This window comes from Heteronotia binoei, chromosome 3 (assembly GCF_032191835.1).
Source record: "Heteronotia binoei isolate CCM8104 ecotype False Entrance Well chromosome 3, APGP_CSIRO_Hbin_v1, whole genome shotgun sequence".
Classification (NCBI taxonomy): Eukaryota; Metazoa; Chordata; class Lepidosauria; order Squamata; family Gekkonidae; genus Heteronotia; species Heteronotia binoei.
The window spans coordinates 162,023,219-162,037,742 of record NC_083225.1 but is presented as its reverse complement, the minus strand read 5'-3'; the positions used below and the strand labels follow the sequence as shown (position 1 = coordinate 162,037,742).

The 14,524-nt window shown below is 41.9% G+C and overlaps 1 protein-coding gene across 2 annotated transcripts in view; it reads left to right on the top strand.

Annotated features, from left to right (window-relative positions):
• The first annotated feature begins 1,260 nt into the window (after positions 1-1,260).
• The window catches only part of CDK8 (cyclin dependent kinase 8), a 57,984-nt gene continuing 44,720 nt past the window's right edge, over positions 1,261-14,524 (top strand). Inside the window, exon 1 of one of the 2 annotated variants that reach the window (XM_060234772.1) lies at positions 1,261-1,833. In XM_060234772.1, the coding sequence (XP_060090755.1) occupies positions 1,700-1,833 (134 nt within the window). In that variant the 5' untranslated portion in view covers positions 1,261-1,699. The remainder of the gene's footprint in view (positions 1,834-14,524) is intronic. The other variant, XM_060234771.1, reaches the window with a different exon arrangement.

Below are 14,524 nucleotides of genomic sequence, written 5' to 3'. Positions count from 1 at the left end.
GCTTGGAGCACACGAAAGCTTACGTTCTAAATAAAACTTGGTTGGTCTTAAAGGTGTACTTGACTCCTACTTTGTTCTACTGCTTCAGACCAACACAGCTGCCCACTTGGGTCTATCTTTCTGGATGAGTGAACCCTCATCCGGAACAATAGCAGGGCGTTATGAAAACGCCCAGCTGGAGGAAACACATTAATGAAACCATGAGAAGTATACAACCGGTTTGTATGAAGGACAGATTCTAGTAGGAAATAATCTCAATGCTGTGGGAAGCTGGTAAAGACAACAGCTCTTTCTCGATTTTTTAAAGGTAAGTGATTCAAAAATTGTCAGCCTCTTGGAGCGGGACACAAAAGACCCATTTTACCACAGCACATGTTTTGTTTAAGTATTTAAAGTTTTAAACTGAACTCTGACAGTCAAGATGGAAAAAGTCTGTCCCAGAGATGTTTTTAATACCTGCATGAATCAGCCACTTGCTGTCTGAATAATAATTTTAAAAAGTTTTCCAGTTCTAGAGGACAACCCTTATCCCGCCTATGGCACCACCCTAATTTAGACTAAAACTAGCAGCGCCACCTTGACAACTATTGCAGAGGGGCACAGGTTGTTTTTAGTGGACTGAATCCCAGACTCAGTATTAACCATCTCTTCCGCCTTCAATCGTTAAATGAAAGCTCACACTGAAACAAATTGTGCCAGTTTTTAAGTTGCCACTGGACTTCTGTGTTATTCTTTACTGCGAACCCTCTCCATTCCCACGAACCACAAATCCGTATCTCCGTTATTTAGAGTCTCTGACTACAACTCCCAGGAAACACACGCGGCGGCCCTTTGCCAAGACGTCCACTCCCGTCATGCTTGGGTTGACGGCATCACAGCGTGCCTACAACTCCCAAGATGCACTTGATAACATTCTGACATGTTACTGTTTTATGGTTTCCCACGCTAATGCAACCCAGATCAAAGGTTTTCTGCATTTGTTAATTTTACTATTCTGCTATTGGTTTTTAACTTTGTACCACTTGGCATTCCAAACCCCACCAGCTATGCTTACTGTATCCCATTCCTCGTCTGAAGAAGTGTGCATGCACACGAAAGCTTACGTTCTGAATAAAACTACGCTGGTCTTAAAGGCGCAATTGACAGCTGTTTTGATAACGCTTCGTGAGGCTCTTCTTTTTCAACTTTCGACTACACTTCCCAAGCTTCCATTCGGCAACTGGGATGGGTGGAATGATGCGGTGCATGGTGGGAGGCGCAGACGAAGAGCCGGTAGGATTCCACGTGGTGTGCTCTCGCTCTAGTACTGAGGGAGAAATCCGGAGAAAGAGCAGAGCCTAGGAAGCGGGGGGGAGGCTTTTTTTTTTTGCGACGCTCTCCTTTTGCAGCAACGTAGTCAGGCGCGGCTGCCGTATTCCGAGTCGCGAGATACCGGCTGTTGTGCGGCTTGGCTCTTTCGCCGGCTGAGGAGGGGAGAAGAAGAAGGGGGCGGAAAAATAAGCTCCCCGCCTCCTCCCCTCGGTCCCCGCGCGCGGCAGACGCCCTCCCTCGCCTCCCCCCACCTGGATGGTCCGCGCCGCGGCTGCGGGGCCTCCTCCTCCTCGTCGTCGTCCTCCTCCCTGGTGCCTGCGGCCGCGGCGGCGGGCGGGGGCTCCGCAGGACGGTGTTGTGTGAAGGCGGCGGCGGGTCCGGGCTCTGAATGAAGATGGACTATGACTTCAAGGTGAAGCTGACCGGGGAGCGCGAGCGCGTGGAGGACCTCTTCGAGTACGAGGGCTGCAAGGTGGGCAGGGGGACCTACGGGCACGTCTACAAGGCCAAGAGGAAAGACGGGTGAGTGATGATGGGCGGAGGGCCGGTCGGCCGGCAGACAGACATCCCCGGGGCTCCCTGCGCACCCGTCCCTCCCTCCTCTCCTCCTCCTTCCATTGCCTTTCCTTCCGCCTCTCCCCCCCGCCCCCTCCTTGGAGGGCTTCCTCGCCTGCCACGCTGTCTGCCTGGCCGTCGCTCTCCAGGGGTGGGTGTGTAGAGGCCCCAGCGCTCCGCAGAACCCGGAGAAAGTCACGGGCCCTTCTGCAGCCCCACCTCCCTGGCGGCAGCTCTCCCATCTCTTCTTGGAAGCACGCTCCTTGCAGGGGTCCTGGGTTCGTCTGCCAGTTGCGCTCCGGCCTGCTTCCAAGCGAACGAAGCACTCCTGCGCTGCGCCCAGTACAAACTGGAGTTCAGGGGCAGCTAGCTTAAAGGACTAGCGTCGAAAGCAGCTACGTGTTGACGAAATGAAAGCTTACCGAGAAAGGCTGTTGAAATGAACGCTGGTTAAAATTGCTTTACTGGTGTTCTGTCTGGTTCTGCTACAACCTTCTAACATGGCTCCCTCACCTATATAACCCCTACTTACTACTCCAGTCTAGGTTGGCTTTGACCAGAGTAATTTTTCCTTTGGTAAGCTGTAACTCCCTTTCTCCACGCCCATAGGCATATATTGTCTCCCAGTCTCCCTTCCCCACTTTATAAAGCTCTTGATCACCTTCTATCTCAGCGTTTTACTTCTCTTCCTTCTCTAATCTGCATGAGCTCATTCGTTTGGAAGATTGAATAGTTGACACCTACTGGCTGTGTCTTCACAATCACTTGTGGTGACAGATTAGAATGCCTAATCGCATGTGCAAACATACCTGGGCAGAATTGACACTAAGGTTCCCCAATAATGAATAAAAAGTGGTAAGAAGTATGGGTGTTAAACAATCTTCAGTTATGTGCCCTGTCTTTTCCTATCTTCTTACAGTCGTTTTGTCTTTGGCTTTTCCCTTAACAATGCTTCCTGTCTCCTGCGTTTCTATTAGCATTTTCTCCATCTCATACCTGCCCTGCTTAGTAACTAGAGTTTTAGTCCTAGGAATTTTTTTTTAGCATTTCTCGTTTTACATCCTATAGTATCCTGTTATAGTAGATCCTTCAGATGACCAGCTGTATCCAGCTGTAGTGATCCTCTTGTGTAACTTTTTGATAAGGAGAGCTTTCTGGGTTGAATACATTGCTCTATGTATTTCAGAACCACAGTTTCTGTTTTTGTCAAGCTGCCCTGAATTTTCATAGCTTGTTCCATGATTTGTAGTTTGTCACCATGTTGTATTTTCTTGCTGTCTGCCTTTGTGATAAATACATACTAGGTGTTTTTATTTATTATTTTAGATTTTTATCCTGCCCTTCCCGAATATGGGCTCAGGATGGGTTTTTAGAGCTTTTGGTTGTCGTTCTCCAAAATATAAAGGTAAAGGTAGTCCCCTGTGCAGGCACTGAGTCATTACCAATCCATGGGGTGACATCACATTGCAACGTTTTCTTGGCAGTATAGCCACCTGTTATGTGACCTTTTCATATGTGTGGTGAAGTGTCAATGTGAAGGCATGTAGGACTGACTCTCTGTCTCTGATGAAGAGGGTTCTAGTCCATGGAAGTTAGTGCTAAAATGAAAACTGGTTGGTCTTTAAGGTGCCACAAGAATCCTGGACATTTTAGAATAGCACATAGGGATGAAAGTGCTATGTAGCCCCTTTGGGTCAGTTGGTGTGGGTGGGTATGGTTAGAGGTGAGAGGAAATTGTCATTGCGTGTGCTATCATGCTCACCAGCAACATGGACTTGTAAAAGTTTGTAAAAATGTACTCTATTACAAGGAAAATCTTGCACTGCAGAAACTGTAACCTAACCTGTGCTCTCAAAATATTTGTTGGTTATAAGGGCAACCTGTGTGTGTGGCTGGCTGATCAGACAGCTTAATCTTTACAGAGAACTGGAAGTCTGTTTTGTGTGCTGAATACTACAGCTTTTTTTTCTGTTCAGTTCAACATAATGGTTAATCTTACATGGCTGTGCTATGACATGAACAGTTTTAATCTGGGAGGGAAGAGCTGAACTATCAGACTATTGAGTTTAAGCTTGTTGAATGATTTAAAAAATAATTCAGAGAAGGGGAATATAAATTCATTTGAACCATCAGAGAGAATCATCTGATGGTTATTTGTGCACTGTATGTCTAAGACCATTGTATATTAAAAGGGATAGCTCTTGGTAAAAATAATTGTAATTGTGGTTGCAAATAGTATTTATGTCATAGTTGTTAGTATAAAGCAGATAATTGTTTTCAATTTTAAATACATTCCCAGCAGCAGCTATGTTTTGCTCACATCTGCTTGAGTGCTACAATTTATTTGGATGAAAAAGGTCTCTTGGCTTTGAGTTCTGAGGTTGCTCTCCTGTTTTTATTCTTCTGTTCTGTAGTATTTAACAGTTCAAACACTGAATAGTAAAGTTTCTGAGTGTGAAAAATCCAAAGCTGCATATCACGCTCACTTGTAGCTCCATCCATTTTGAAGCGAGTGTGCCAATACATGGTTGGTGTGATGTTGTCACAGTTGTATGGTTCTTGTATTGTATCCCTTAACTTACAAGTTCTTCCTTACTATAATGTGGACCAGCAAGGCAGCTATCAGTTTTTGACTGCTGTTGGTATATACAATTATGCCTTAATCCTGTGTGCTCTCTGTGGATAATAGATTCACTCAGTATTCTGAACTAAATTACAGTTGGCTTTTCAAAAATAATATTTCTAAGAGTTAGTGGTTCATTTGCTTGTGTATAAACACTAACTGGGAAGTTTTATTTTGGATCATTTTGGCTTTGCAACCTTTATTTTACTAAATTTGTTAGCCTTAAAACAGCCACGACAGTGTGTATCTTACATTGTTTTCATTTTGTCTGCCAGATTTTTAAAAACATTAGTTGTCAGTGTGAATAAAATAGACATAACTGCATTAAATCCTTGGCTTTTTGAAGTTTAGCATACTATCCTAGGTATATATGCCACTATAAGAATGTTCAGTGAAAGCAGGGCAGTCATATGTGATTCTTTGTAATTTCTAATTTGTAGCTCCTGTGAACATTTATCATATTAGAGTTGTCGGGTTGCTTTAGCATAGCTGATTTCATTCTTCTCTTTCGTTCCTCCTTTTTATCCAGTTATATGCCACTCATCTGTTGGTGTCCCATTCCCCCCCTCTCCCTCACAGTAGAGTGATATTATTTTGGAACATGAGCTCAGTCCTGAGGTAGCTTGGAGTATTTCCACAACAGTGTACTTTTGATATGGTGTCTTCTGCATCAACATTTTGAATACATCTGATCTTCAGGAAGAAGTATGAGCGGTTGCTTGCCTTTACAGATATGTGAATTTCATCTGCTGCTCCATTACATGGATTTGAGGGTGTAGAGAGTTTTCCTGGTTGAGTTGTGCTTGTACCCCATCAGGACTCACTCTGTGCTGGCCTGCCCTTGAGACTGACCCAGAAATTCTCAACTGATCCAGAATGCAGCAGCGTGAGTCCTGATGGGAACATCATGGATGGCACATATTCAGCCTGTGCTGTGCCAGCTACACTGGCTTCCAGTGAACTACTGAGTCATGTTCAAGGTTTTGATGTTGACATTCAAGACCATGAGCAGTCAGGGACCATTTTATCTTTGGGACCGCCTCCTCTGGTATGTCCCCCAAAGAGCATTGCGCTCTGCTGAGAACAATCTGCTGGTGATCCCTGGCCTCAAAGACATCTGACTTTTTTGGCCCTGGCTCCAGCCTGGTGGAACTTTCTGCCAACTGATATCAGGGCCCTGTGGGATTTAATGCAATTTCACAGGGCCTGCAAGACAAGGGATTTTCTGTCAGGCTTTTGGTTGAAGATAGCAAGGGGCTGGCACCCCCCTCCTTTCTTCCATCTTTTCTCTTCTCTTGGCCTCCTCCCTACCCTGCCTGTGAGGCAGCAGCACAGTCCAGAACTGGCTTAAAATCTGATTTATGGAAGCCATCTGGCAACTGTTTTTAAGATCGTATGTTTATATTGTATTTTATTATTTGCTGTTGTGTATTGCTGAGAGCCCTGCGGACTCAGGGATTAGGTGATCCGTACATTTAATTTATACATGAATAAACATGCAGAACAGTGAAACTCAAAGGCAGGTGGGAACATCGGTTACCTCCTTTTCATGCCTGTTTGTGAAAATGCCATTCAGTACTGAAAACAGAAAACTGAAAATTAATTTTATCCAAAATTGATCAGAGGTGTGTGAATGTTTATCACTCTTTTTGTGAACCATTTATTTTTCACAGATGATGTAATTTGCAGACTATCCAAAAGAAGTCTGTGAAAGGTCACACCAGCATTTTAGTTGTAAACCAGAGGTAGGAAACCCCTGGCATTTAGCTTTGTGCCAGATCATCTTACTTGGCACCTCCACTGAAGCAAGTGCTGTGGGAGATTATGATGGACATGGCCCTGACCCATGCAACTGCCAGCCAGGTGTTAGTGCTGTTAGTGATGCTGCTGTGAACTTGTTTATTCCTAGTCCATCTGAGAAGCACAACCCTTTTCTCTCTGTTTGTTAGTGTACCAATATCTTTGCAGGTGGATGCTGCTGTTCTTTCACTCTTAGACAGAAAAAGGTTGCTTACCTATTACATAAAATGTCATGGTATCATCTACATGCCCTTCTGAGCCTGTCAGAGGAGAGCAGGATATAAATCTGATAAATAAATAAAATAAATAAGAAGCAGGTTAAAGACTTCTGCAACGTCTACGAAACTGGCATGATTTCAGGTACATTGTTAGAGCACTGTTCCAGTTCAGATTGGTAGTGCATAGTTCCAATGCATTGGTAGTGGGATTAGTTTTATTTCAGATAACTAGAAGTACTGCTGTTCTTCAAGCATTCTAATGTTTTAAATCAGTTAATAGTACCAGAAAGTATATTATTTCCAAAGTGCCAAATATTGTTAGAACAAAATAAGAATATCTGTGTTTGGCTCTGTATGAATTATTGATATTTCAGGCAGCCCAAGTATGCTGTCTGCGATGTTTCAGTGATTGTTTTCTGGATTGACTGTTGGTATACAATACATTGAAGTATTCTGGCAACGCTGTTCATGCCAATAATATACCAACACTTATTAAGGTGCCTTGAAGCTTTCCTTTTCTAGGCAAGGCATGTCCATCCCACCCACCCCTCCTTTAACCAACCTTCCCTGGGCCTATTACAGGTGTTTGACATGGTTTTCCATGTTCCTTCAGAATGGCTAGTATAAGGAATCTTGAGGTTTGTTGTGTTCTGACTTTTTACAAATTAACTGTAAAAGTAGCCTTTTTTTTTTTTTGCAGGTTCACCTCATTACCTGTATTTCTGGGAGCTTTCTCTAATGCTTCAAAGACAGTTGTTTTTCTGACCAATTATAGCTTTGTAAACAGTAAATGGGACCCATGAAACTACTTCATTCTGAATCAGAATCTTGATCTGTCAAGGTCAGTATTGTCTAGTCTGACTGACAGTATCTCTCCAAAGTCTCTAAAAGAGGCTTTTCCCATCACCTACTACATGATCCTTTTAAATGGAGATGCCAGGAATTGGATCTGAGACCTTCTGCATGCAAAGCAGATACTTGGCTACCAAATCATGACCCCTCCTCAGGGACCCATATACCTGTACCTGTCAGAGTATAAATGTAGATAGGCTTATTTTCCAATGAGTGTTGCTTATATCCAGGATATAAAGTTTAATTGTGAAGGTTGTAATCATTATTGGACTATCCAGTTGGGCATTGGTTCAACCATTAATATGTCTAGATTGCCTTAACTACCTCTAAGTCAGGGGTGGCCAATGGTAGCTCTCCAGATGTTTTTGCCTACAACTCCCATCAGCCCCAGCCACTGGCCATGCTGGCTGGGGCTGATGAGAATTGTAGGCAAAAAACATCTGGAGATCTACCATTGGCCACCCCTGCTCTAAGTGATGTGTAGCAGTGGTGGAGACTAAGGGAAAGTGTCTTGCCTGATGTCACTTGACTAGGGTTTGTTAATTAAAACTTTGGGTTCTCCTTTGTGGTAGAGGTTGAGGGAGCTTGCCTAGACATAGTGTATTTGGTGTTCTCATTTAGTGCCCCTGAAACCCTCAAGCTGCCATAGCACTGTGCATATCTTGCTTAAATCTTTTCTATCTACAAAGTAGACTGTCATCATTATATTTATCTAAGTCATGATTAGTTGCTTCATTGATAAGCCTAAGAGGCCATAATTTTAAAAACTCCACTGGAAATTAGTGCAAAAGCAGTCTGTGAAATGAATATGGGTTTGGTACTGAAATTCATAATTGTGCAGGTTAACTAGCTTCCAAGGTTAGAAATCCATGTCTCCTCCAGTGTACTAATAATTGTACTTTATGGCAGTCCTTCTTAGAACAACTGTGCACATCTATATATCTTGGTGGAAAGGCTCATTTTCAGGTGGGGGGAGAGGTATATTTGTTACTGGAGAGAATTCATATTTGCCTTTGCACTCTAGTGGGGATCTTCAACCTTTGTGAGGTTCATATGTTTAGAATCATTAGTGTTAGATACTCTCAGTGATATTTTATGTGACTTATACAAATGCTTATACAAAAAGTGTTCTCTTGATACAGTATATGGACTGTCTCCTACTACTGTGTGCAGCTAGGGACAGCACATTACACCCGCTCAAGAGCTTCTTGCTCTGATGGAATGCACTGCAAGTAGAACAACCTACTTTAAGGTTAATGAGGATGTGTATCCTGTGTTTCTTGACTTGTTATAATGCAGTCTTTTTGAAAACAATATCATTACAAGCAGTGTGGTGCAGTGATTCAGTTGTTGGACTTGGGTTGGAAGACAAAGGTTCACATCTCCACCTGGCCATGCAGTTCACTGGGTGACCTTGGAGTCAAAAAGGAGAAAAAATCAGCAAAACTTCCCTCCGCTGTAAGTAGAAATTTAGCATTGGATGTGCACTGCCTCCCACGGAGGAAGGCTTCTTTCTATTAGAGAAAGGTTCTACACATAGGGGCTGTACTCAGCCCCTCCATTAAGCTAATTTCCCCCCTCACCTTGCAAATTCATAAAGGTCCTGGAAGAAGAAGCTAAAGTGAGTGTCTTCCTAGTATTTTTCATGACATAAATATCAAGATTTTTCAAGGCTAGGCTAAAGTCTTTCAAAATAAAAACATCTTTTGTTATGGTCATCCTTGAAATTAAAGGTAAAATATTTTCCAACTTTTAGATTCATTTGTATCTCACTTCTGGCTGGAGTGCAGGACAGAAACAGCCTGTGTTACCCTATCTGTGTCAGAAGATAAAGAGAAATGAATGAGTAGTGTGGTTCTGTTAATTTTCCAGGTAAACCAAAATGCTTTTGAGTACCATTACTGATGGTATTCTGGACTGCTGTTGAGGATTAGAAGTAAACGCACTGGAGTTAGAACCAATGCAGTATAATAGCGTGGAACTAATCTGGGAGATCCAGGTTTGAATCCTCACTCTGCTGTGAAAGCTTGTTGCCTGATTTTGGGCCCATAACACACTCTTAGTCCAACCTGCCTCACAGGGGTGTTATGGAGATAAAACAAGAGGAGAGGAGAATGGTGTGAGCCTCTTTGAGTCTTCATTTGAGAGAAAGTTGGGATATAAATGTAAATACGTAAGTGTAATGTAGTTTCACTGTTTTGCAGGATAGTTCCAGAAGGAGGTGCTGGGAAAACTACTGTTCTTCTATTAATGGAGTTCCTCAAGGTTCTGTCTTATCTCCCATGCTAACCTATTTATTCTTAACATGAAAACAATAGATTAGGTTGTTTGAAACAGTATGTTAGGAAAACTAAGACTATTTAGAAATGCAAGGTATTCTCAGACTGTAAGCAGCCACCTACTCTAATGATGAAAATTCTATCAAATGTGTAGTCTCCAGCTCATGAGAATTCCAGTAGGTTTCTCTAGGCTAAACAAGGAGTCTATTGTAACATTAGCCAACAGTTCTGCTGTGCTAAACAAGTAGTCTACTGTAATGTTAGCCAACAATATCTGTCTAGTTGTAAAAATGTGAGCCTGGCTAAAAATCACTGAACATGCAATAACAGTAAGCTTTCCTCGGTAATCACTTGCACTGTTAAAACTGGCATGCAGCTAATACAGTCTTGCCTTATATTTTATGCTATCCTCAATTTTCCATTGTATACACCAAAAAAGTTTCAAGGCTAAGCAGCTATCTTGTGTATATTGAGCAACTGTCCTGCTCAAAAGTATTCATTCAATTACAGTGCAATCCTAGGAACACTCATAGGCATAAGCCCCACTGAATAAATCTGAATGGGAATATTATGTCCCCTTGAGTAGCAAAAGGGATGCAGTTGATAATGAAGTCGAAGCAAAATCCTTTCAGTATTAAATTACCATGAAAGCTTCTGTTGTTGAAACGTTGTCTTATTCAGATTAACAGTTGCATCCTTTTTGGAAGATTTAGTTAAAGACAATGGGTTGTGCCCTTCGTGGCCTAGACCTATTGGAGTGCTGGATTGACTTGTGCTGAAGAGTGACTATATCAGTTTATCTTTATATTATCACAAACAATTGGAAATATAGAACTACCTGTCAAATGGAGGAGGGAAGAAATAGCTTTTTTATTATTATTATTATTTTGCTATTGAGTCACAGATGACTTATGGCAACCCCAGAGGGTTTTTAAAGCAAGAGACATGAATAAGAGGAAGAGGAGATTGGATTTATGCCCTGCCCTTCACTCAGAGTCTCAAAGCAGTTTACAATCTCCATTCCCTTTCCCTCCCCACAACAGACACCCTGTGAGGAAGGTGGGGCTGAGAAAGCTCTTTTGAGAACTGCTCTTGAGAGAGCAGCTCTGAGACAACTTGACCCAAGGTCACACCAGCAGCTTTCTTGTAGATAAGTGAGGAATCAAGCCCGGTCCTTCCAGGTGGTTTGCCTGCCTCTGGGTAGCAACCCTGAACATTTTTTTGGTCTCCGATTCAAGTACCGAAGTAATGAGGACTGACTTTGCTTAGTTTCCAAATCTGACAAGATCCAGCTCGCCTGGACTATCCAGGTTGGAGCAATTTTGAATTTTTAGTCAGTTTGTTAAAAAAAAAAACGAGCTTTGGTCATATTGTCCTAAACAATTTGGCTCATAAGGAATTTTTTTCATTGCTAGTGGACTTGTCCACCTATACAACAAATATATTTGTTGCCACCTGGCAACGAATAAGAAACTTAGTTAATCAGAACCTCCAAGTGGCTGTCACATTCTCAGGGTGCAGGCAGGTAGGAGTCCAAAGCCAGTCCAAGGTTAAAGTCCAGGAAGTCAAGCAGGAGCCAGGTCACCAATGCAGAATCACAAATCGGAATCAGAAGTCAATGTCCAAAAGCCAAAAGGTCAGGATGCCAAGTAAATCAAGCAGGTCAGGATCAGGAATCAGGAATCAGGAAGGAGCCTGGATGTGAGCCAGAGAATAGACTTCTTGTTTCCTGGGTGAGAGTTATATGGGAGCTCCCTGCTCCCTGGGTGGCAGTGACTTTGCTAGAACTCTTCTGAAAGAGCAGAAGCATCGGCGTGCCTCATGTCTTTGCTTTGAAAGTTCTTTCCGGAGCCTGCTTTGAACTCTTGAGATGGGAGAGACCTTGGAGGAGATTGATCAGTCAACAGCTGACACTGGTGCCTGGCGAGTGATTGATGGGCCAGCTGCTGTTCAGCTGGCCATACCACGGTCTCCTGAAGCAGTTTTGCTAGAGAAATGGCAAAGAACATAAGAAGAAAGTTAAAAAAAAATTCTATTTCAATATTAGCTGCAAAAACACTTATTGGGTACAAATAGCCAGATAAAAGTCCCTACTATAGATAACTAGTTAATTAAATTATGGGATTGTTTTATTTTAAGTAAACCAGCATGTAGTTGCAATAACATTTCTCTGAATTCTTATCATAAGGCAGTAGAACTGGTTTCCTATTTTGACATTTCTGATGGAACAAGAAATTATACCAAGAATCCCATATGTCATTCTATGATTTATTTTAGTTGAATTAACCTTTTTTTATTTATTATACAAAATGATAGTTTTTAGTATATTGTACTACACTTTATGTAAACATTCTGTTAAAACTCTACAAAATATTGTAAAACTTTATAAATTAATAAAAATTATTATTGGGAAAAAATCAAGCTTTTGTGCAGTAGGATTTTGCATTTCTGAATAAAGATGATTCCTGTGATTCTTAACACAGTTTTTCTTTTCTCAAGCTTTCAAATGCATGGATTATGAAATTGTCCTATTTCTGATCAGGTTTCTTGAGAGAGTTTTAAAACCACAGAGGCTTGCTTCATCTGAACACTGGCGTGGAGGAAGCTGTACTTTGGAAAGCTAGCATGATGGCGGGTGCAAGATATAACATGTTCTTTGACCACATCCTGAGAACAGCTTTTAGTGTTATCTTTGATCGCTCTTTTATAAGATGAAGGTTTTTATGGTTGAGATACTAGATAAAGTAAGCATGGATTGTGCAATCAAGACTGGTTTAACTTTCTAAGAATTATCTCAGTGTAGTGCAAGAAGACAAATACCACACTTGGTGCCCTGTCCTGAAACCCTACATTAGTATATTTTTCATTGACTGTATATTCACTGACCTGCTCTAAAGTGCTCTGGCCTCTTATAACACAAAACGGTTTAAATTGTATTTTATTGGTTTTAAATTGTACTATAGAACTGATTGCTAGCCGCCCTGAGTCTGCTTGTGGAGAGGGTGGAATAGAAATTGAACGTAATAAATAACACTTAAACATTTTTAGCCAGAATCAAGAGCAGCTCCCTTTCCTGCTCTCAGAGCCCAACTGATTGAATGCCCCTGTATAAATCGATGGTGTGGCCTCATTTGGAATTATGTGTACAATTCTGGTCAATAACATAAAAAAAAATATTATTGCATTGGAAAAAGTGCAGAAAAGTGCAACTAGAATGTTTAAAGGGTTGGAACACTTTTCCTATGAAGAAAGGTTAAAGCTCTTGGGGCTCTTTAGCTTGGAGAGATGACAACTGAGAGGTGACATGATAGAGGTTTACAAGATTATACATGGGATAGAGAAGGCAGAGGAAGAAGTACTTTTCTCCCTTTCTCACAATACAAGAACTTGTGGGCATTCAATGAAATTGCTGAGCAGTCAGGTTAGAACGGATAAAAGGAAGTACTTCTTCACCCAAAGGGTGATTAACATGTGGAATTCACTGCCACAGGAGGTGGTGGCGGCTACAAGCATAGCTAGCTTCAAGAGAGGATTGGATAAACATGGAGCAGAGGTCCATCAGTGGCTATTAGCCACAGTGTATTGTTGGAACTCTTGTCTGGAGCAGTGATGCTCTGTATTCTTGGTGCTTGTGGTGGGGGGTGCAAAGCGGAAGGGCTTTTAACCCCACTGTGAACCTCCTGATGGCACCTGAGTTTTGTTTTTGGTTTTTGGCCACTGTGTGACAGAGTTTTGGACTGGATGGGCCATTGGCCTGATCCAACATGGCTGCTCTTATGTTCTTAGTAGACCATGTTCAGATGACCAGCATCCAGTGTTAATTAAAAAAGCTAAACTTCCAGAAAACTCAAACAATTTACAGAGTTAGCAACAGGGAAGTGCCTTCTCTGCGCATGATGCTCTGTGGACAGATGTCATGACAACTGCAAGAGGCACTCTGTGCCCTGAATACTGCTGTTCTGCTACCCACAGGAGGAAACTCAACCACATATTTTCATTGCCTATCACACATACCTGTCCTTGTATTATTGAGCTAGTCTTTGCAAAAGCATCAGTTACCAAGTTTAAGATATTATATCTTGCTGTCTCAATGTAAGCATCCCAGGCATGGCTCACTGAGAAAGCTTAATTCCAGGTGGGTGTGTTGGTCTGAAGCAGCAGAACAAAGTTTTGAGTCCAGTGGCACCTTTAAGACCACTAACATTTTATTTAAGGTATAAGATTGAATAAAACTTCTTAAAGGTACCACTAGAATAATTTACTCTGCTATAATGCAGAATAAGTATATTATAAACTTCAAGCAGTTGGTGGGCATGCAAGAGGAAGCATTCTCTGCAGCAGCTGCGAGAAGCAAATGTAGAATAAAGACACAAGATCTAAGCCACTATTTTTAAATTTACACAAGAATTATTACAATAAAAATAATTTCCAAGTACAACTCTGAATGTGTTTGAATGTACCATTTAAACCATTTTTCTTACCATTGGAGGAGAAAAGTAACATCGGATGCATTTTGATTGAATAAAAGTTAAAATAAATATGCTAAACCAGATCAGTCAGAAACTTCCAGGAAATTTTCCAGGATTGCTTTTTCTGCCTTTCATCTCTACTTGCACTGTTTGTAAGCATCCACTGATCCTTAGGAGCAGATTTTCAAGGGTGTATCTTCATCTGGAGAGATGAAAGGCAGGTAAGTTATCTTCATACTAAAGGTGCTGGTAGCCAGGCCTGCTAAGCAAGGAATTAGGGCTTGGTTTGCTTAGAAACAAGCAGTGGTTTCCATTTCCATTAGGTGAGCAGTGTGTCTTGGTGAGCAGCAAGCAAAGTTGAATGGAACTTGGGGCTGTGGACCAAAGATAAATGAGCAGTGGAATAGTCCTATCAGT